This window comes from Scardinius erythrophthalmus, assembly GCF_964197995.2.
Source record: "Scardinius erythrophthalmus genome assembly, chromosome: 20".
Classification (NCBI taxonomy): Eukaryota; Metazoa; Chordata; class Actinopteri; order Cypriniformes; family Leuciscidae; genus Scardinius; species Scardinius erythrophthalmus.
In genome coordinates this window covers 1,331,244-1,357,468 of record NC_138240.1, presented here as the reverse complement: position 1 = coordinate 1,357,468, position 26,225 = coordinate 1,331,244, and the positions used below count along the sequence as shown (strand labels likewise).

Sequence of the window (26,225 nt, the reverse complement as noted above, 5' to 3'; positions counted from 1 at the left end):
GTCCTTCAGTCGCTTTAACTCGCTGCCAAAGAAGAACTGAAGTGACTTTGAGAGATCGCTCTGGCCAAAACCTGCAGAGATGAAGTGAGGAGGTCGAGGTGACCGCTGGACACTACACAGTGCCCTAACTAGTGGTCACATGATCTGGGGTTATTAAAGGTTGATGCTGAGAAAGTTTCTTGCATTTAGGCAATCTGAAAGACGCTTTCATCCAAAGATTATTTCTTTTTTTTATATCTATCTGTCTGTCTGTCTGTCTGTCTGTCTGTCTGTCTATCTATCTATCTATCTATCTATCTATCTATCTATCTATCTATCTATATATATATATATATATATATATATATATATATATATATATATATATATATATATATATATATATATATTAGTGCTGTCAGTTATACGCGTTATTAACGGCGTTAACGCAAACCCATTTTAACTGCGTCAATTTTTTTATCGCGAGATTAACGTTCTTTTTGGCCTAGCAAACTTTGTAGTTTTTTTCACATGCTGTTGCAACAACTAGTAATGTTAGAAAAACTACAACACCACACCGGATCCAGCTAGACCGGAAACAAAACAACAGGCACGCCGCACACACACACTTGTTTGGGCTCGCGAGCCGGCTGAAGAGTAGAAGGCTAACGTTACGTTCTGAGTGGATGGCGAGCGCGAGACGCCGAAATGGATGCCAATGAGATTCTGAATGGAAAGTTTGCCAAAATGGTTCCATTGACAAGACCGAAGTGATCTGTGTGTTTCGTCGATGTGAACTGAGCGATCATCGCAGCACGTCCAGTCTGAAACGCCACTGGATGGCCAAGCACATGCTGATGCGATGCGAATTAGGCGATTATTTGCTCCGAGTGAAAATGTTAGTGTGAAATTGAACACTACAGTATAAGTCAATGTTGTTTTAAATAAAAAAACATCTGCACAAAGCAAGCCGATCCACTTTTCCATGTTGATAAGAGCATTAAAATGAGAAAAAAATAATGCGACAAAAAGAAATCAAGCGACATTTAGAACAGATAAAAACGTGCGATTAATTGCGAATTAACTATGACATTAATGTGATTAATCACGATTAAATAATTTAATCTTTTGACAGCACTATTATATATATTAATTCAACATTTTCCAACTTTAACAGAAAGCACAACAAAAACTCCTCTTTAAATTTTTTTTTAAAATAAAAGTATTCTCCAAGGACGCATTAAATTGTCAGAGTAACAGTAAAGACATGAATAACGTTAATATACTGTGTTAATGTACTGTGTTAATATGAAAATTTTTTATGTATTTTACACATTGCATTGTGTTTTAGGGTTAATGAAATGTCTGTAAATGTAACACTACATTCCATTTTCCTTCTGATTTCTTTTCAACTCCCTCTGTATTTAATAATGTTATCACTTAAAACTCATCTTTGATCACCAAAATTACATATAAATGTTTTTTTCCTTGAAAAAAATGTCTTCATTCCTTAAAATATCTTGAATGTAACTCGACACCCTTGCCTCATTTAGTATACGCGGTTCTATGAATATGCAAATGAGCCCCGCCTCCACTCACTCACTCAGCTCAGAGATCCACTGGTTGACGATCACACGTTGATCTGATTGGTTACAAGGTAGTTTGTGACGTCAGAAACACCAGCGATTTCAAAGCGTGTTTTTGAGACTGTCTTTGGTTCACTGCAGTTTTAAGGAGGAAATACTCAGCAATGCTGTCGACTTATGAATTTACACATGGTTTGTCTTAAAGCAGATTAAAAACACCACATAGACACATAAACAACATTAAAAGCTGGATTTTCACCGACAGGGGGACTTTAAATTTAAAATTTTAATATGTGTGTGTGCTATTTATAATATAAAATATTTTATTTTCTTTTTAAATGGCACTAGTCATTGGAACGGGAGAGATCGGAGAGAATCAGCCCTAAAATCAGGCAATTTTTATAATAATAACCTCAATATCAGCTGATTATATAGGCTAACAAATATACCAGTCCATCACTAGTCCCTCAATGTTAATCTAAGTCTGTGTTCGAACCACAGAAAAAGTTTCAATTCACAGTCAATTTCCAGAACCTTCACTCTCTCTGTTCTTCAGCAAACCTTTGAAATCAAAATGGACAATTTCTACTGTTATGGAATATTGCAGTATTTATTATCTGTGCACATTATAGTGTTAAATTGATGTTCCTGGTGATCTTGAATCAGAATAAGTTTCTCTCGCAGCATCTCTTCTCTTCTCTGAGGATGTGGGCGGGGCAACCTGTCACTCACATGAGATCAGCCAATAGGAAACCACAACCATCCAATCAATTCCAAACAGGCAAAACCAAGCCCCGCCCACATTTGTTCTCGTTCCAGAAGCGCTTCACTCGGATATACGACACTAAAGACTAGCGTAACTTCCCTTTGATGTGACTTCAAGAACACAAACCTCTGAGGACTCATACTTAACAACCATGAACAAAAACAAGCTTTTCTTCAGATCAGATTGAGTACTAGTTTAGTTTACACTCGTCAGGCTGTCTGTGTTATTACGTCTCGCTGACCGTAAGCGACACAGATGCATGTAATGACGTCTAATGCTTCTGACTAGTGGTGATTTTCAGAGGAGATGTGGTCAGTTTTCGGGCACAAGCTCAACACAAACACAGTGATTCAGCGCCGCACCACAAGGGTGTCATTTAACAGCCAGAAATCTCCTGCTAAAATCTTTCCCACTCAAAGACACTGAAGCAAATCTCTGTGTTCCTGTCGTTCGGCTTCGAGAGGTGAGCGGTTCTGTCGTTGCACTAATAAAAGCCAAATGTGACCCTGGACCACAAAGCCAGTCACATGGGTCCATTTTCTGAAATTGAGATTTATACATCATCTGAAAGCTGAATAAATAATATTCCCATTGATGTATGGTTTGTTATGATAGGACAATATTTGGTCGAGATACAACTATTGATAATCTGGAATCTGAGGGTGCAAAAAAATCGAAACATTGAGAAAATCTCCTTTAAAGTTGTTCATTTATGTTGGCGATTGTGCAGCATTCACTCATGTTTTATATATTTACGGTAGGAAATTCACTAAATATCTTCATGGAACATGATCTTAATATCCTAATGATTTTTGGCATAAAAGAAAAATGGATAATTTTGACCCATTCAGTGTATTGTTGGCTGTCGCCACAGATATCCCCGTGCGACTCGAGATCCAGACACACACACATGTGAACAAGCAGGAGAACGACTCTTCTTGCTCCGTCATGCAGTTACTGACATCTAACATTACGATCTGGCAGAACTTGTAGCTATTGTTTGCCCGGCGTGTTCGCTCAGCTTTGTCCTTCAGTCTCGGCAGGCAGTAATTACCCATGATTCAGTGTGTGAACACATGCAGCTGCTGTGGCCTTTGTTTCGGGGGATCAGAGGGTTTATCTGCCATCATTACTGCATTATCTGTCCCACACACTGCTGAGCTCAAGGATGGGACTGACAACACGGCCCCAAACACACTCCAATACAGACATACAGATATGAATATTGTGCATTGTTCTTCATACAGAGGGGATCAAAAGCCAAAGTGTGGGGTTTTAATACCGTAAGCCTGGAAATATAATCACGTTTTGATAAATTTATAATTAAATATATAAAGGAATGTATTTATTATATCCATTGACTTATTTGTTTGATTCCATTATAAATGATAAATAAATATGTATTAAAATATAATAAATAAATAAATATTTTCAGAATAATCAAATAAACAGATAAATGTTTATAAAAATATTTATTTATTTAATTAAATCAATTAAATTTAAATAAAAGCAAATAAATAAATAAAAAATAATGTAAAAGACTAGTGCTTTGCCATGACAGTATGAATTTTTTTTAGGAAATAAATAAATTAATTAATACATAAATAAATAAAAACAAGTAAATTATTATATTTATTTAATTAAAAAAAATAAACCACATATAAATAAAAAAATAAATCATAAATAAATAAACAAATACTGTATGAAATTTCCAGAATGAAAAGTTTAAATAAATAAATTTAAAACACTTTCACCATGACTGGCAAAGTTTTGGAATTCTAAATAAAAATAAATAATAAAATAATGTAAATAAATAAATAAATAAAAGAATGTGAATAAACTATACTGTACTATAATACTATAATAACTCTAATAGCATGATAGTAGTTAGGCCTTAAAGAGGAAACTGCCTGAGGGAGGCGGCCGGTTAAAGTTCATGTCGATCGTGGCGCCAAGTGTGGAAACTCTGAGAATGCAGCATTTCTGAACATAACAAGCTTTCGTAATCTGAAGTCTTCGTGTTTCAAACGCATCTCAGTCTTACCGTGATCGGTGATCTTGCAGGACACCAGATAAAGCTCCTTCAGACTCCGACCCTCCTTCGCGATGATCTCCACACATCTGGAGACACACAGCAGAGACAGTGAAGGTCAGGAAAGGTCAGTAAAGGTCATCTGCACATGCTCAGATCGGCTCGTTAATAAAGCAGCCGAAATCACATCACAGTCTGAGACAGCACTGGAACTGGAGGTTTTAAAATTTTGATAAACAAACAAACAAATGCATAATAAATAAATGTAAATAAAGTATAAATTAAAAATACAATATAAAATAAAATGTAAACAACTGCTGATTTGCCATGATTTTAAAAATATGTATGAAATAAATAAATACAAATAAATTCAAACAAATAATAATAAAATACAATATAAAATAAAATGTAAAAGACAGCTGACAGTAGGCAAATGATTTAGAAAAATGAAATTAAATAATGAATAAAATTAATATATATATATATATATAATAAAAAGTTCTATGATTTTAAATAAATAAATTAAAAATAAATTAAAACAAACTATTAAGTAACTACAGTGATTTGAAAAATGTGTAAATTGAATGAATGAATGAATGAATGAATGAATGAATTAATAAATGAATTAATTAATAAATGAATGAAAGTAAAAGAATGCTGCTTCAGAATGAGAAGAATGCTTTTAGGATTTATAAAGTAAAATGCAGTAATGTTCTTCTGCACATGCTCAGATCGACTCGTTAATAAAGCCGGCGTAATCCCATCACCTGAGCGTAATTACATCACACTCTCCTGAAACTTAATAATGAAACGTGTCTCGCTGACGGCCCTTTCTTCTCCACTGATCCGAAATCTGCACCTCAAAAGCGTTTGGGAAGAAAATTAATAATTTAATTGAATCTACTCTGATTAAAAACTAAAAGGGCCTTCAGATGGAAAAAGCCTCCGTGCCAAAACTGCTAATGCCACGACTTCAAAGACACGATAACTCGGATCCGGCGTCGGTCCGGCCTCGGCGTGTGTGTGCCGGAGAACGCAACCAGAGATCAGAAACACAGCACTGAAGCTCCGTCTGTCTGACCCCGTTAATATAGCAGAAAATACCCGTTAATAATCATAAACATAGCATAGAAACTCCTCCAGTTTGACCCTGTTTAGACCTTCTACAACATGTATTCTCCAACCATACAGTGACGGGGGCGTTCCTATTCAACTAGAATCAATTATAAACCCATGAAGAGCTTCTGAATCACTGTTGTTGACATTTGCATTTATGCATTTGGTATATGCACATATATTTAAAGCAACAATAAACTTTATTGGCCAAAAAACATTCAGAGAACATTCAAAATACAAGATGTGTTTCTGCAGTTTGTGTGCCTGAGAATCAGAAGCATAAACCTGTGCGATGACCGTCGCTTTATTGTAGAAATTATTTTAATGCTTGTTTCTCATCAACAGCGGCGATCACTGGAATAAACCTTCAGCCACAAAACTCTCCTTAATACACAACATATTCATTTTACACAACATAACACTGAGAGGACAATAATAATAATAATAATAATAATAATAAAAAAATAATAATAATAATAATAAAAAATGTAATTATATTAAATAAATAAAAAATAGAATAAATTAAATATAAAAAATAATAAAAATTTAATTGTATTAAAAAAAATAAAAAAAATAAAAAAATAATAATAAAAAATGTAATTATATTAAATAAATAAAAAATAGAATAAATTAAATATAAAAAATAATAAAAATGTAATTGTATTACATAAATAAAAAATTGAATAAATTAAATAAAAAAAAAATAAAAAAATGTAATTATATTAAATAAAAAAAATAATAAATTAAATTAAATACAACAACAATAATAATAATAATAATAATAATAAATGTAATTATATTAAATAAAACAATAGAATAAATGAAATTAAATATAAAAAATAATAAAAAATTTAATTATATTAAATAAATAAAAAAATAATAAATGAAATTGAATAAAAAGAAAATACAAATAAATTATTTATATATATATATATAAAAATGAACACACTCCTGTTACATCAACACAAGAGCTGCTGCTCAGGAGATGTTCACCATCTAATGGTTTTCCACTGTCTAACTGAATCTGATTGTGTTTCTACATCTCTGTCCGGACGCTTTCCTCCGATCCGACCCGGAGATGATCACAGACTACACTTCAGTTCAGCACAGAGGACGTGTGTGTGTGTGTGTGTGTGTGTGTGTGTGTGTGTGTGTGTGTGTGTGTGAGAGACTCATCTGGAATCATCTCATACGACTTCAGCATCAGAGCTTCACAAACGAGCAGATCTAAAGGAGCGGGATGAGGATAATCAGGACTGACACGTACAGACTCGTTTATGAGTGCGATCTGAGGAAGCGACACATTAACCCAGCCGACGCTGAGCCACTGATCCGCTGAGCTCCATTACAGTCGAGGAGGAAAAGGAGACTGATGAATGTAACCTGTGACGGCCACATACGTGAAATTACACAAACGTGAAAGTGCAGCTGAAGTCCTCAAATTAATCAAACGGCAGACGGTCGAAACGAGCACTAGTGCTCATGATCTGTGAAGTGTAGAGGACCAAACTTATATGATAAATAAATAAATAAATAATGTTTTAAAATAATCCAGTCTGGCCATGACAATAACCATTCAGGCTTATATTGCAACAAACATACAAATTCAATTAATATAATTAAATTAATTCATTAATATAAATAAACAGATTAATTAATTAATTTATTTATTTATTTAATAATAATTACTTATTTAATTTCACACACAAACACACACATATACAAATCAATGAAAAATACAAATAAGCAACTGTATTAAAAATAAATAAATAAATAATATTTAAACAAATAAATATAATTTAATATTTTAGATAATTTATAAATATATTTATTGTTGATGTATTTAATTATATTTATATCTAATTAGAATTAAAAAATAATTAAGTAAATGACAAAACAAATAAATTAAAAACAAATATATCAGAATATATCAGAAAAATATCTGAATGAAAATCAAATGTAATTAACAAGTAAATGAATATATATATATATTAATTATATTATATAATTATAATATTTAATTATATTTATATCTATAATTTAATGAAACAAATAAATAAAACATATTTAAATTCAAATTAAATATATAAATAAGTATTTTATTTACTATTTTATTTCTTTTATTATAATGTTAATGCTGTTATTTTCACCGATTCACATTGTAGAGACCACAATCTTCCAGAAATAGAAGCAGTTCCTCACATCATCATCATCAAATTCAGGACAAAATTTAATAAAATAATTGAATTGTACTTGTTTGACCAACTCCTCTATTCCTTCACTAATCTTCCTATAATTACATGCATTTATTTATTTGTAATCTCTGCAGATTCGGGCCTCCACACGCCAGCGCACGTATGATGAGATGGAAATGTTGAATCTGGTGACGCATCTTTTATCTTACAGTCGGTTCATCATTATAATGCTGGACCGGTTCCTCGTCTCACTAATTCCCATTCCCGTGTCGGTCCGTGACTCAAGGCCATGATGCCCACTAAAAGGACATTAAAGTGGTTTCCATGACGACAAAGACAATCCACACTCAGCCAATTAGGATGAGAGCAGTGGCGGGCGGGCGAGGCGAATGGTCAGAGAGAGAGAGAGAGAGAGAGAGAGAGAGAGAGAGAGAGAGAGAGAGAGAGAGAGAGAGAGAGAGAGAGAGAGAGAGAGAGAGAGAGAGAGAGAGAGAGAGAGAGAGAGAGAGAGAGAGAGAGAGAGAGAAAAACAGGCCAGTAATCACACTGGTGACAGCAGTGGTGGGTGAGCGAGGGATGGTCAGAGAGAGAGAGAGAGAGAGAGAGAGAGAGAGAGAGAGAGAGAGAGACAGACAGAGAGAGAGATAGAGAGACAGAGAGACAGAGAGAGAGAGTAAAAACAGGCCAGTAATCACACTGGTGAGAGTGCGGGCGAGCGAGGGATGGTCAGAGAGAGAGAAAGAGAGAGAACAGGCCAGTAATCACACACACTGATGATGAAGACTCATCTTCATCACAGCTCAAAGCGTTTATGTGTTATTACCGTGTTATTACCGTGTTTACCGTAATCAGACGGACTGATTGTTGACTGACATGATTGTGAATCGAAGTCCAGTTCTGGGAAAAGAGACGATGAAACTCTATTGGTTTATGGACTCGCATCACTGGATGCTCTGATTAACAAAAGTTCATTTATATTTGTATCAAAACAACATGACTTTGATCACTCCACATCTGCGTCCATACGCTCACTGAATTTACCAGCAATTATGACTGAAGGACAGATCATCTTTACTAACTCTCCAGTGCTGTCTGGAACAAGTGCAAGTGCATATTCCCACCATTCAAATATTTAATAAACATCTTCATAACCTGACAGATGGTTACAGCTCTAACATTTTTTTAATTTAATTATTACTTTTTGTTTGTATATATATTCATTTACATTTACTATATATTTTTTAATTTGTTTAATTAAATGAATAATCAAACATACTTAAATAAATGAATACATATAGTATATATATAATAATATATTACATATATTTAAACAATTAATTATTTTTAATGATATATTTTCTTAATCTACTTAATCTACATAAATTATAATTATCTGTATTTATTTAATGAAAAAAAATAAAAAAAAAAATATGCATTTATAATATTTATATAGATGTTTACTTATATTTAGTATTATAAAGTATTTATAAAATATAAAGTATTTATTTCTTTGATTAAATATGCATAAATATGATCTGTTTCATTGTTATTAATTTATTTGTTGATTCAATTATATATATATATTTATCTGTGTTTGTTTGTTGCCATATCAGCATGAATGGCATTTTTTTTATAAATATTTATATATATATATATTAATATATTTATTTGTTTAATTAAATCAAATAAATAATTATAATTAAATCAATATAGCTAAAATAAATTAATAAATACATTCATTTACTTGTTAATTCCTTTTATATATAATATATTTGTTTACTTGTTAATTCTTTTTATATATAATATATTTGTTCATCTACATTTAGTTATTTTGTATTTATTTGTTTGTTTGCATAATAAAACATCAGAAGTGTGTGTGACCTGAGGAACATAGATGTGTGTGTGACCCGAGGACAATTGACGTGTGTGTGTGTGACCTGACTCCACCAATCAGAGCGCAGGACAGATGTCCGGTCCAGTGACCTCATCAGTCAGCGTGAGACTCAGGACCAATCAGAGCGCAGGACAGATGTCCGGTGCAGTGACCTCATCAGTCAGTGTGAGATGCTCAAGGACACAGAGTAAATACAGGACTCAAATCTGCATTTCACTCAAGCGGCAACATTCTAATCTGTAAAATGAAGCCTAGCCGGAAGTGCGAAAAACTAGCCTGGGAAAACCCAGACTACTTCCGGCGAATTTTCATTCTCTCTCCAGGATAGTCTGGAGAAGAGCCCATTCAAACTCATTTCTGTGCCGCCGAAATCGCGGCACCAATCAGAAACGTTTGGGGAGGGATTTACATGATGACGACAGCGCAGCGACGCTGAAGGAGTTCTCTCGCAGTGAAAAATACATTGCGGAGCAGAGAGGAGACTGACAACACGCTGGCAGACAGGACAGAGCAGGCTACTTTTCGGTTACGTTTGATATTAAACATTAATCAAAGTCTCAGCTTTCAAATTTGGTAATTTTTAAAAAAAAAATTTAAACAATAAATACCGTTTTGTTGCTCTTTAATGTGCCGTGACAGATCGCTGTAGAGCATCAGTTAAAGCTGTTCTTGTGAACCGATCATCTCTTCCTTCTAGTTAATTTATAGCCTCAAATAAACATGAACAAATATAAGAAGGAATGTTGTTTTAACCACGGAAAGGCGTCAGTACACTCCATTTTTCAAGTTCAAATCTATGTTAATCTACTCTCCTGACTGCTTTGTCGGACAAAATGGCAGATGGCGAAGTATGATTGGTCAGATCACCTGTCAATCAAGCTGAGCTACGTCGGTTGGTGACGCCCCTTTGGAAATGATTTGTCTACATAGCTTCTCCAGACCCTACACTCAGTTTCAACTGAGAAGGGTCTGGTTTTAACCAGGCTAGCGAAAAACTGCAATACATCGAAAATCCGCTAGGGAGAGGTCCCAAAAGGGAGCAAATGTCCATAGCCCCCATGTTAAAATGTCCGTTTTCACAGCATAAATTCATGTTTTTACAGGTTGGTCCCATGGACTTTAATTGTATTTTTCGATAGGTTCCGAGTGCCTGACAACTGTGAGGGGGGTGAATTTTTTTCTAACTCGTTAGTTTAGATCGTATTTAGATATAAAATGTATGACAAATAAGGGCGTGGTTAACTTTGATTGACAGCTTGATTGACAGCTTAGGCTGCGCCAAAGGAGAATGACAACATAAGAAGCGCCATTTTTTTACACAGTTGAAATATATTACTACTGTTTTTGTATCATGAAATGTAGTTTTAAGAGTTTTCAGGCGAGAATGTAGTTGTTTAAAGCTCAAATCTGTGGTTTATTTATAAAGATTTATGATTTGATCCAGGTTGTGAGATCCAGCGATGACCGGGCGCTCGGCGCTCATGTACCCCGCCTGGAACAGCCTTTCCTCGGCTAGTCGTTCTGACGTCTGCCGCTGACTCTGGCGTCTCTGTAGTGGTTAAACATGAGATATAATTCCTCTTGTGTATATCTAACGGCGATATTTGGTCTCGTGAATCTATAATTTGTTCCCTGGCCAATCGTTTTGGCTGAGGGGAAGTTTCATAACTTTATAAGTATTTAACTTTACCGTTATATGGTTAGACTAGAGCGCTGATGTTTGACTGAATTGTTTGCTTTATTTGTATAGCTTCTTGTACCTTTTACTTATACTTTTATAATGGCTAATATTGATAAAACTGAAATTTAACAAAAAGAGACTGGGTTGAGTTTTGTCATTTTAAATTTTAATACAACGAATATGATCTGTAATGTTGTTTACTGCAACATCTGTTGTTTAGTACAAATGCACATATTGCCTGGACCATATTAAAATGTTTAATGTTTTTATATTATATTTAAAACGAAAAGAGGCAGGTTTGTGTTTTATATTTCGTTTTGTTATAAATAGGCAAACGTTATATGCAGTGAATATAATCAATACGCGTTGCCTGAACCACATTTGTGTGGCTGTAATGTTTAAGATTTCTTTAAATGAAAACGAAAAGAGTTAGTATGGTGTTTTATAACATATTTCGTTGCCTAAAATATACACAGAGATAACCGGAGTAGCAGAGCGAGCTGAGAGACGTGCGCTGCGTCCTTTACCCATCTATGGATTGGCCAGAACAGAAGGTGGGCGGGGTTAGGATTTCCCAAGATTTTCCAAGATGGCGCCGCCCATACCCCCCATAAACGGCTTCAAAACCGTTCTTCAGAAAGTCTATGGGTGACATCACAGACGCTTTGTCCATATTTTTTACAGTCTATGGTAAGCACAGCTGGCCCCTCCCCCTCTCACACTGAGTGAGCACAGCTGGCCACTCCCCCTCTCACACTGAGTGAGCACAGCTGGCCCCTCCCCCTCTCACACTGACACTGAGTGAGCACAGCTGGCCACTCCCCCTCTCACACTGACACTGAGAGAGCACAGCTGGCTGGCCCCTCCCCCTCTCACACACACACTGAGAGAGCACAGCTGGCCACTCCCCCTCTCACACTGACACTGAGAGAGCACAGCTGGCTGGCCCCTCCCCCTCTCACACACACACTGAGTGAGCACAGCTGGCCACTCCCCCTCTCACACTGACACTGAGTGAGCACAGCTGGCCCCTCCCCCTCTCACACACACACTGAGTGAGCACAGCTGGCCACTCCCCCTCTCACACACACACTGAGTGAGCACAGCTGGCCACTCCCCCTCTCACACTGACACTGAGAGAGCACAGCTGGCTGGCCCCTCCCCCTCTCACACACACACACTGAGAGAGCACAGCTGGCCACTCCCCCTCTCACACTGACACTGAGAGAGCACAGCTGGCTGGCCCCTCCCCCTCTCACACACACACTGAGTGAGCACAGCTGGCCACTCCCCCTCTCACACTGACACTGAGTGAGCACAGCTGGCCACTCCCCCTCTCACACTGACACTGAGTGAGCACAGCTGGCCACTCCCCCTCTCACACTGACACTGAGAGAGCACAGCTGGCCCCTCCCCCTCTCACACACACACTGAGAAAGCACAGCTGGCTGGCCCCTCCCCCTCTCACACACACACTGAGTGAGCACAGCTGGCCACTCCCCCTCTCACACTGACACTGAGTGAGCACAGCTGGCCCCTCCCCCTCTCACACACACACTGAGAAAGCACAGCTGGCTGGCCCCTCCCCCTCTCACACACACACTGAGTGAGCACAGCTGGCCACTCCCCCTCTCACACTGACACTGAGTGAGCACAGCTGGCCACTCCCCCTCTCACACTGACACTGAGAGAGCACAGCTGGCTGGCCCCTCCCCCTCTCACACACACACTGAGAGAGCACAGCTGGCCACTCCCCCTCTCACACTGACACTGAGAGAGCACAGCTGGCTGGCCCCTCCCCCTCTCACACACACACTGAGTGAGCACAGCTGGCCACTCCCCCTCTCACACTGACACTGAGTGAGCACAGCTGGCCCCTCCCCCTCTCACACACACACTGAGTGAGCACAGCTGGCCACTCCCCCTCTCACACACACACTGAGTGAGCACAGCTGGCCACTCCCCCTCTCACACTGAGTGAGCACAGCTGGCCCCTCCCCCTCTCACACTGACACTGAGTGAGCACAGCTGGCCACTCCCCCTCTCACACTGACACTGAGAGAGCACAGCTGGCTGGCCCCTCCCCCTCTCACACACACACACTGAGAGAGCACAGCTGGCCACTCCCCCTCTCACACTGACACTGAGAGAGCACAGCTGGCTGGCCCCTCCCCCTCTCACACACACACACTGAGTGAGCACAGCTGGCCACTCCCCCTCTCACACTGACACTGAGTGAGCACAGCTGGCCACTCCCCCTCTCACACTGACACTGAGTGAGCACAGCTGGCCACTCCCCCTCTCACACTGACACTGAGAGAGCACAGCTGGCCCCTCCCCCTCTCACACACACACTGAGAAAGCACAGCTGGCTGGCCCCTCCCCCTCTCACACACACACTGAGTGAGCACAGCTGGCCACTCCCCCTCTCACACTGACACTGAGTGAGCACAGCTGGCCACTCCCCCTCTCACACTGACACTGAGTGAGCACAGCTGGCCACTCCCCCTCTCACACACACACTGAGTGAGCACAGCTGGCCACTCCCCCTCTCACACTGACACTGAGTGAGCACAGCTGGCCCCTCCCCCTCTCACACACACACTGAGTGAGCACAGCTGGCCACTCCCCCTCTCACACACACACACACACACACACACACAACACAACACACACAACACACACACACAACAGACGGACGAGTCTAACCCAGAGAACAGAGGAACTCACAGAGTTAAACACACAAACTCAAGGCCACGCTTCTCTACACACAACACAAACTCTAGCTGAGGAGCCTTTACAACACACACAACAACACAACACACGCAACACGACACGACAAACAACACAACACAACACAACACAACACAACACAACACAACACAACACACACAACACACACAACACACACACACACCCTCTCCCTGACAGACAGCGGAATAAAACACCCCAGATGAGACGCGCGCTCAAGGTCTGGAGAGGGTGAAGACAAAGAGCCGATAGAAATATACGACTGCAGTCTTAATGAAATGGAGGGGTGGAACAGACAAAACTCTTTACAAAATTATTCTCGCTGTAAATTTATTTTTATACGTCCTAATAAAGCTTTATATACATGACTGGAAATGTTGTGCTTGTCGGATGTTTCTGGACATCGTTCGCACAGAAAATGAGGATTTTGAAAGAGTTTTCATCACAAAGAGAACAAAGACGAGCTGCTCTTATGAAATATTATATATTTGTACAATCTCTGGGATAAAATCAACCAGACCTAATATTCAAAAAAAATCCTTAAAGGAGAACTTGGTAGCTTTTTTAACTTAATAAAACTGTCTAGAAATCATTTGGATGGTTAAACAACCTGTTCTGGTGATATTGGTGACTTTCCCCGCTCCCCCCAGCGTTCCCAGGCGGAAAACCAACCTTGCAACTTGTTCACTACCGTCCCGGCAAGATAGAAATTGGAAGTCTCGTGAGAAGCGAAAGCGAGAACGAGAACGAAACACAAATTGCTTTACGGCAATTCGACATAAACACACACGCATGTATGATGTATTACCAGATTACCCACCTTGATAGACATAGCTCCACGCGATACAGTTGGCTTGCTCCGATCAAAACAAACGCACATGAGCAGCGGTAGAGAGGGGGAGGAGGCCGCCGCAAGTGAGTTTTTTACGACTGTGTTGTGAAATATACGCCCCCCCACAGCTGTAGGGGGAGCTCGTGTGGAAAACTGCGACAACAAAAGGGAAAATCAGCGAAGAAGTGACTAGAGTTCCCTAGAGTTGCCGAGTTCGGCTTTAAAACCAAACACTTTAATAATAATATACATGGACAAGTTATATTTTATAAGATATTTTATAACTCAAAAGTTTGGGATCGGTAAGATTTTTTTATGTTTTTAAAAGAAGTCTCATGTTTGCCAAGGCTGAATTTATTTGATTAATAATAAAAAAAAAAAAACAGTAATACTGTGAAAAAATATGTGTAGATATAAAAAGAATACAAGCAATGCAAAGATCTGAATAAATAAAAATATCTCAATTAACACAATTCCACATCAATGCAACGATGAAGGACATTTAATGCATACATTCAACTAACTATAACTATTACCTTATTGCAAAGTGTTACAAGTATATTTTATAATGCATCAACAGTGCATGAAATCAAACAAGATGCTGTTTGTGTCTATTTATACTTAGTACTGGATATCTGGTATTTACACCACCCCCCCCAACCCCCACTCCCCACTTAGTACAGAATTTATTCAATAATTTTTTAAGTCCCCCTGTAGTCAATAATTTAATCTAATTAATTCAAAATTACATATTTAACCATTTCTTTCCTTGAAAAATGTTTCCTTCATGCCTTAAAATATCTTGACTGTAACTCGACACCCTTGCCTCATTTAGTATGTGGTTATTCATGTGGTTATATGAATATGCAAATGAGCCCCGCCTCCACTCACTCACTGAGAGGCTGAAAAGAGAGAGACACATTCTTTTATACTACAAGAGAAAGATCGGCTCTCTCAACGTTATGAACAAATGTTAGCACGAAAACATTATGGAATTATTAAACATTCATGGAACGTTTTTAAATGTTACTACTTGTTTCAGAAAAAAACACTTAAAAGTAACATTCCCAGAATGTTTGAAGAATGGAATGTTCCCATAAAGTCCCCCTGTAGTCAATCACTGAATCCCTTAAAACTCATCTTTGATATATCTTGAATGTAACTCGACACCCTTCCCTCATTTAGTATGCGTGGTTCTATGAATATGCAAATGAGCCCCGCCTCCACTCACTCACTCAGCTCAGAGATCCACTGGTTGACGATCACACGTTGATCTGATTGGTTACAAGGTAGTTTGTGACGTCAGAAACACCAGCGATTTCAAAGCGTGTTTTTGAGACTGTCTTTGGTTCACTGCAGTTTTAAGGAGGAAATACTCAGCAATGCTGTCGACTTATGAATTTACACATGCTTTGTCTTAAAGCAGATTAAAAACACCATAAAGACACATAAACAACTATATTTTCACCGCTTTAATTCTCCTAGCCATGAAACTTCAGATGATAAACAGCTCATTCATATCAAGCTAACGAACTCTATGGAGTCAGTGCTGTGTTTGTGCATTACGCTCCGGAGCGGATCCGACGCTTCCCAAATGAGCCATCACACCGGCTCTGTTTGTTTCTGTGATCCAATTAAAAGTGAAAGCCACGTTTGATTGACTTCAGCAACTTCCACAAAGAGTTGAACGGGTTGTTTACGGTAATGTGAGGCCGGGATTCTCAGAATCATTGAGTCCATTACAGCCAAACCCGGGAAAAGCCCTCAGTGTTGTGATGTGATCTATTGTTAATTGCCACGCACTTTGATTACCAGCGTTTATTTTAATGAGCGGCGTATATTAGCAAGCGTGTTCATGGCAGCGGCTAAACTGAAGCGTGTTCATTAAACTAATGGATATGAAGAGCTGGAATAAACGCAGGTGAAATATAGAAGAGAATGAAGTGAACGCCATAGCTTGACACAGCACAGGTTCCTCAATTACACGGCCTGCTTTTAATTACACGAAATATGCTTCAGATCTCGGGCCACGATTAAAATTAACATCCGCCCGTTCAACTACGCGCTCTCCCAAACAAATTAGCGTTCATTATACCTTCGCTATTCCACCAGAATGCATTTAAAGCCACATAAATCAACAGGTAACTGATCAATTCTTGGTTTTTCAGACCACAAACATTGGCTTTCTCATCAGGAAATGATGCTAAATCTTAAGATCTACAAATGTCCTCCGTCTCCGTCACGAAAACATGTTGGCACGGGTTACGGCGTCTGAGTTATGACATCATAATGCGCATGATTTATACAAGCGTCCCGTTAATAACAGATCATGCAAACGCAGTATTTCACTCCTGCCAAACGCCAAAAACATGCATTAAAACAGATTTAACCAGGACTGTTATTGCACACACTTTAACATGTGAATCTGTCAAGAACACGTCAAACTCACATTTCACGGCCAAACTGAAATATAGCTTTTCTTAAAAGAAAATCAAGCCTATTTTTTGGACCATTAAGATTTGTTTGCATTGCAACCTTATTTTTATGGCAATTTAAGTATTTTTATTCATTTAAATCACCATAAAGGCAATGCAACTAATACAATCATGACATATGCATTCTTAATAATAATAATAATAATAATCAGAAAGATGCATTAAAATGTATTTAAACAGGCCTGAGTGTTCGCTTCTGAAGTCTATTTTTATGTTTGCATTGCAACATTATTTTCATGGCAATTTAAGCAGTGCAACAAAAACTATCATGACATATAAAGTCTTAATAATATTTAAAAAATGTATTTAAACAGGCTTGAGCGTTCACTTCTGAAGTCTGTTTTTAGGACCATTAAATATTTGTTTGCATTGCAACCTTATTTTTATGGTAATTTAAGCATTGATATTCATTTAAATCATCATAAAGGCAATGCAACAAATACAATCATCACATATGCATTCTTATTATTAATAATAATAATAATAATCTGAAAGATGCATTAAAATGTATTTAAACAGGTCTGAGTTTTCGCTTCTGAAGTCTATTTTTAGGACCATTAAGATTTATTTGGAATTGCAACATTATTTTCATGGCAATTTAAACACTTTTTATTTTTTAAATCACCATTAAAGCAGTGCAACAGAAACTATCATGACATATAAAGTCTTAATAATATTTAAAAAATGTATTTAAACAGGCTTGAGCGTTCACTTCTGACGTCTATTTTTAGGACCATTAAATATTTGTCTGCATTGCAACCTTATTTTTATGGTAATTTAAGCATTTTTATTCATTTAAATCACCATAAAGGCAATGCAACAAATACAATCATGACATATGCATTCTTAATAATAATAATAATAATAATAATAATCTGAAAGATGCATTAAAATGTATTTAAACAGGCCTGAGTCTTCGCTTCTGAAGTCTATTTTTAGGACCATTAAGATTTATTTGCATTGCAACTTTATTTTTTTGGCAATTTAAACACTTTTAATGTTTTTAATCTCAATGAAAGCAGTGCAAAAAAAAAACATCATGACATATAAAGTCTTAATAATATTTTTAAAAAGTATTTGAACAGGCGTTCACTTCTTCAGCTTCCTAAACGTTTGTTGTATTTTCAGCACTGCAGACTTCTCAAACTGGATTTCAGAGACCGTCGTCTGTTTGTCAGACTGAGAACTTCAGTAATGAATAAAAATGGCTTTGGCTACTGGATTTGTTCAAGTCATTTAGGAAGCAGCAGCTCATAAAAGACTTTTAATCCAATGTTCCCTGAAAAAGAGTATCCTGAGAGCCCATAAAGACAGAGGAGAGAACGTTCAGACATCAGTTTTTCCCATCCAGAATCTCCACTGAACTTCCGATCGGATCGCCGTTTGATCTCAAGCCAAGAAAGAGCGGAGAGATTTGATCCTGCCGGAGGAATAAGTGAAGAAGCTGTGAAGTAGAAAAGCCCTGTTTATCCCTGTTCAAGGTGAATATTCTTCTCCCACTTTCAGAGATTCATCGCAATCCCATTATCTGTGTTTAAAAGTGAACTTCAGTCTGAGCTCGAGTCCAGTGTCTTATCACGGACACCGCAGGCCGAAGACATCGCATCAACTTCACAACTACAGACACACAAACCAAGCAATTAAGAAGATGAATCCAGCGGGATCCAATCGCACCGTCGCAGACAGAGAGAAGACTTTAGAAAAACTGTCTGGGATATGAAAGGGTCTGCAGGGAAACGCATGAAATGCATCGTGTCAAACGCGTTATCATCTGCTTTTATGAGGGACTGATGTGAGACTGAACGTGTGTGTGTGTGTGTGTGTGTGTGTGTGTGTGTGACGCTCACGTCGTGTTCCTAAAAGTTTCAGAGTGACTGAGTCTGAGATATGATCATGATCACGAATCTCACCAACATTTTCATATTTCAGCTCAAACTATATAAATATACATTTTGCTTAAAGAAAATGACCGTTTGTTTGCGTTGCAAGATTATGTGTGGCAATTAAAGCACTTTAAAAACAATCACCATAAAGGCAGTGCAACAAAAACTATCATGACACAAAGTGTTAATAATATTCTTAATAATAATAATGTATTGATTATTGATAATGTGCCTGTCAATAAAATTAATACACAAAAAGGAATGGAAAGGAAGGGAAAGTAAAATAAAAAATAAAATGTGTCAATACTTCAAAATGCTAAATTATTTATATATATATATATATATATATATATATATATACAGTGCAATGCATAAGTGAATACACCCATGCTAAAGTTGACTAAAAAGAGGAATAAAAAAATCATATTTTGGAAATTGAACTTAATGCCTTAATTTAAAAAATTAGGAAAAATCCAACCTTTAAGGACACCAATTTTCTTTGTGAATGAATAATGTATCGTAAATAAATAAATGTTCTTCCTTAAAATACAGGGTGCATAAGTGAGTACAGCCCTATGTTAAATTCCCATAGAGGCAGGCAGATTTTTATTTTTAAGTTTTTTTTTTTTTTTTTTTTTTTTTGGATACTATGCATCCTGATAAAGTTCCCTTGGCCTTTGGAATTAAAATAGCCCCACATCATCACATAGCCTTCACCATACCTAGAGATTGGCATGGGGTACTTTCCATAAGATCATCTCTCAATGCAAATCAAACTATCTTTAGGCTAACTGAAATAAAACCATGACAATCTCTAGGTATGGTGAAGGCTATGTGATGATGTGGGGCTATTTTAATTCCAAAGGCCAAGGGAACTTTATCAGGATGCATAGTATCCAAAAAAAAACAAACAAAAAAAAAAATTAAAAATAAAAATCTGCCTGCCTCTATGGGAATTTAACATAGGGCTGTACTCACTTATGCACCCTGTATTTTAAGGAAGAACATTTATTTATTTACGATACATTATTCATTCACAAAGAAAATTGGTGTCCTTAAAGTTTGGATTTTTCCAAATTTTTTAAATTAAGGCATTAAGTTCAATTTCCAAAATATGATTTTTTATTCCTCTTTTTAGTCAACTTCAGCATGGGTGTCTAAACTTATGCATAGCACTGTATATATTATATATATATATATATATATATATATATATATATATATATATATATATATATATATATATATACGCATTGCAAAACTAGAAAAAAAAAGAATGTTCCTTGTTTTATCCTCTGTCATATTCAGTCGCTTTGGATAGCGTCTGTTAAATAAATAAATGTAAAGGTAAAAGTTTTTGACTCTTCACCTTCGCCTGGACCCGATGTCATGGCGGGGTGCTGAAGTGCCAACTAGTCTCTCCCTATGGAGGATCCCTTTACCATTCTACGGATAAATCGTTGTCGGGAAAATTCGGTTTGCGCACCGAAGTGATAAAATTCTGTATCAAAATGTTAAGGCCAGACAAGTAGTTTTTTAAGGCTTGGTTTGTAGGGAATTACCTGTGCACATGTATTCAAACACGCATACCAACAGACTGAACTCGTAATACGCATGTGCATGCCATCAGCGTTTATCACAGGTTTCGAGTCTGTGCCGAGTTTCCTGTTAAAACGGTGTGTGTTAGCGGCCCTTAAGTTAATAACTAATGATCGTTGCGACCTAAGTGAATCAATCAAATGAACTTTAGCTGGAAAATAACTTTATTCAAGAACTGCTATAAAGCCAAAACAATCTCTGTTACTTTAAACTATCCTTGTATCTCTGTAAAGCTGATTTGGAACAATCTACATTGTTAAAAGCGCTATATAAATGAAGATGACTTGACTTGAGTTGAGTAATCAATACGTGAAATAATCTTTAAAGCACAATCAGTTCTGAAACCGCTTCTTAAACTAAAGAAGTGCAAAAGTGTGTGTTGTGTTTCCAGAGAACGAATGCAAGAAAACTAGAGCTCGTCATTCATCAAGATGCACTGACGAGGCCTCAGTTAGATGATGAAGGTGATGAAGATGAAGATGATGATGAAGATGAAGGATGACATCTACATGATTCATGATTCCTCTGAATCTCTTCAGTCACAGCATCACATGACATGAGAAATGAAGAGAACGAGGAGACGCCGAAGGTTTCACAACACCACACCAGAAGACCGTCTTCAGCGTCTGACGCATTTTCACACAGAAGCGCTCAGAAACGAGAACACACACCTCCACAGACGCTCAGAAACGAGGAACACACACATCCACAGACGCTCAGAAACGAGGAACACACACATCCACAGACGCTCAGAAACGAGAACACACACCTCCACAGACGCTCAGAAACGAGGAACACACACATCCACAGACGCTCAGAAACGAGGAACACACACATCCACAGACGCTCAGAAACGAGGAACACACACATCCACAGACGCTCAGAAACGAGAACACACACATCCACAGACGCTCAGAAACGAGGAACACACACATCCACAGACGCTCAGAAACGAGAACACACACCTCCACAGACGCTCAGAAACGAGAACACACACCTCCACAGACGCTCAGAAACGAGGAACACACACATCCACAGACGCTCAGAAACGAGAACACACACCTCCACAGACGCTCAGAAACGAGAACACACACCTCCACAGACGCTCAGAAACGAGGAACACACACATCCACAGACGCTCAGAAACGAGAACACACACATCCACAGACGCTCAGAAACGAGGAACACACACATCCACAGACGCTCAGAAACGAGGAACACACACATCCACAGACGCTCAGAAACGAGGAACACACACATCCACAGACGCTCAGAAACGAGAACACACACATCCACAGACGCTCAGAAACGAGAACACACACATCCACAGACGCTCAGAAACGAGAACACACACCTCCACAGACGCTCAGAAACGAGAACACACACCTCCACAGACGCTCAGAAACGAGGAACACACACATCCACAGACGCTCAGAAACGAGAACACACACATCCACAGACGCTCAGAAACGAGAACACACACATCCACAGACGCTCAGAAACGAGAACACACACATCCACAGACGCTCAGAAACGAGAACACACACATCCACAGACGCTCAGAAACGAGAACACACACCTCCACAGACGCTCAGAAACGAGGAACACACACATCCACAGACGCTCAGAAACGAGAACACACACATCCACAGACGCTCAGAAACGAGGAACACACACATCCACAGACGCTCAGAAACGAGGAACACACACATCCACAGACGCTCAGAAACGAGGAACACACACATCCACAGACGCTCAGAAACGAGAACACACACATCCACAGACGCTCAGAAACGAGAAACACACACATCCACAGACGCTCAGAAACGAGAACACACACCTCCACAGACGCTCAGAAACGAGAACACACACATCCACAGACGCTCAGAAACGAGGAACACACACATCCACAGACGCTCAGAAACGAGGAACACACACATCCACAGACGCTCAGAAACGAGGAACACACACATCCACAGACGCTCAGAAACGAGGAACACACACATCCACAGACGCTCAGAAACGAGAAACACACACATCCACAGACGCTCAGAAACGAGAACACACACCTCCACAGACGCTCAGAAACGAGGAACACACACATCCACAGACGCTCAGAAACGAGAACACACACATCCACAGACGCTCAGAAACGAGGAACACACACCTCCACAGACGCTCAGAAACGAGGAACACACACATCCACAGACGCTCAGAAACGAGAACACACACATACACAGACGCTCAGAAGCGAGGAACACGAACATCCACAGACGCTCAGAAACGAGGAACACACACATCCACAGACGCTCAGAAACGAGGAACACACACATCCACAGACGCTCAGAAACGAGGAACACACACATCCACAGACGCTCAGAAACGAGAACACACACATCCACAGACGCTCAGAAACGAGGAACACACACATCCACAGACGCTCAGAAACGAGAACACACACATCCACAGACGCTCAGAAACGAGGAACACACACATCCACAGACGCTCAGAAACGAGGAACACACACATCCACAGACGCTCAGAAACGAGGAACACACACATCCACAGACGCTCAGAAACGAGAACACACACCTCCACAGACGCTCAGAAACGAGGAACACACACATCCACAGACGCTCAGAAACGAGAACACACACCTCCACAGACGCTCAGAAACGAGAACACACACATCCACAGACGCTCAGAAACGAGGAACACACACATCCACAGACGCTCAGAAACGAGGAACACACACATCCACAGACGCTCAGAAACGAGGAACACACACATCCACAGACGCTCAGAAACGAGGAACACACACATCCACAGACGCTCAGAAACGAGGAACACACACATCCACAGACGCTCAGAAACGAGGAACACACACATCCACAGACGCTCAGAAACGAGGAACACACACATCCACAGACGCTCAGAAACGAGGAACACACACATCCACAGACGCTCAGAAACGAGGAACACACACATCCACAGACGCTCAGAAACGAGAAACACACACATCCACAGACGCTCAGAAACGAGGAACACACACATCCACAGACGCTCAGAAACGAGGAACACACACATCCACAGACGCTCAGAAACGAGGAACACACACATCCACAGACGCTCAGAAACGAGGAACACACACATCCACAGACGCTCAGAAACGAGAACACACACATCCACAGACGCTCAGAAACGAGGAACACACACATCCACAGACGCTCAGAAACGAGGAACACACACATCCGCAGACGCTCAGAAACGAGAACACACACCTCCACAGACGCTCAGAAACGAGAAACACACACATCCACAGACGCTCAGAAACGAGAAACACACACATCCACAGACGCTCAGAAACGAGGAACACACACATCCACAGACGCTCAGAAACGAGGAACACACACATCCACAGACGCTCAGAAACGAGGAACACACACATCCACAGACGCTCAGAAACGAGGAACACACACATCCACAGACGCTCAGAAACGAGAACACACACATCCACAGACGCTCAGAAACGAGGAACACACACATCCACAGACGCTCAGAAACGAGGAACACACACATCCGCAGACGCTCAGAAACGAGAACACACACCTCCACAGACGCTCAGAAACGAGGAACACACACATCCGCAGACGCTCAGAAACGAGAACACACACATCCACAGACGCTCAGAAACGAGGAACACACACATCCACAGACGCTCAGAAACGAGGAACACACACATCCACAGACGCTCAGAAACGAGAACACACACATCCACAGACGCTCAGAAACGAGGAACACACACATCCACAGACGCTCAGAAACGAGGAACACACACATCCGCAGACGCTCAGAAACGAGAACACACACCTCCACAGACGCTCAGAAACGAGAACACACACCTCCACAGACGCTCAGAAACGAGGAACACACACATCCACAGACGCTCAGAAACGAGGAACACACACATCCACAGACGCTCAGAAACAAGAACACACACATCCACAGACGCTCAGAAACGAGGAACACACACATCCACAGACGCTCAGAAACGAGAACACACACCTCCACAGACGCTCAGAAACGAGGAACACACACATCCACAGACGCTCAGAAACGAGGAACACACACCTCCACAGACGCTCAGAAACGAGAACACACACATCCACAGACGCTCAGAAACGAGGAACACACACATCCACAGACGCTCAGAAACGAGGAACACACACATCCACAGACGCTCAGAAACGAGGAACACACATCCACAGACGCTCAGAAACGAGGAACACACACATCCACAGACGCTCAGAAACGAGAACACACACATCCACAGACGCTCAGAAACGAGGAACACACACATCCACAGACGCTCAGAAACGAGAACACACACATCCACAGACGCTCAGAAACGAGGAACACACACATCCACAGACGCTCAGAAACGAGAACACACACATCCACAGACGCTCAGAAACGAGGAACACACACATCCACAGACGCTCAGAAACGAGAACACACACATCCACAGACGCTCAGAAACGAGGAACACACACATCCACAGACGCTCAGAAACGAGGAACACACACATCCACAGACGCTCAGAAACGAGGAACACACACATCCACAGACGCTCAGAAACGAGGAACACACACATCCACAGACGCTCAGAAACGAGAACACACACATCCACAGACGCTCAGAAACGAGGAACACACACATCCACAGACGCTCAGAAACGAGAAACACACACATCCACAGACGCTCAGAAACGAGGAACACACACATCCACAGACGCTCAGAAACGAGGAACACACACATCCACAGACGCTCAGAAACGAGGAACACACACATCCACAGACGCTCAGAAACGAGGAACACACACATCCACAGACGCTCAGAACGAGGAACACACACATCCACAGACGCTCAGAAACGAGGAACACACACATCCACAGACGCTCAGAAACGAGGAACACACACATCCACAGACGCTCAGAAACGAGAACACACACATCCACAGACGCTCAGAAACGAGAACACACACATCCACAGACGCTCAGAAACGAGGAACACACACATCCACAGACGCTCAGAAACGAGGAACACACACATCCGCAGACGCTCAGAAACGAGAACACACACATCCACAGACGCTCAGAAACGAGAAACACACACATCCACAGACGCTCAGAAACGAGGAACACACACATCCACAGACGCTCAGAAACGAGAAACACACACATCCACAGACGCTCAGAAACGAGAAACACACACATCCACAGACGCTCAGAAACGAGGAACACACACATCCACAGACGCTCAGAAACGAGGAACACACACATCCACAGACGCTCAGAAACGAGGAACACACACATCCACAGACGCTCAGAAACGAGGAACACACACATCCACAGAC

At 39.9% G+C, this 26,225-nt stretch overlaps 1 protein-coding gene across 1 annotated transcript in view; it reads right to left on the bottom strand.

Moving 5' to 3' along the window:
* Positions 1-26,225, bottom strand: part of fbxl17 (F-box and leucine-rich repeat protein 17) — a 193,733-nt gene that overhangs the window by 10,878 nt on the left and 156,630 nt on the right. Inside the window, exon 8 of the mRNA XM_081348524.1 lies at positions 4,297-4,452. Coding sequence (XP_081204650.1) covers positions 4,297-4,452 — 156 coding nt within the window. The remainder of the gene's footprint in view (positions 1-4,296; positions 4,453-26,225) is intronic.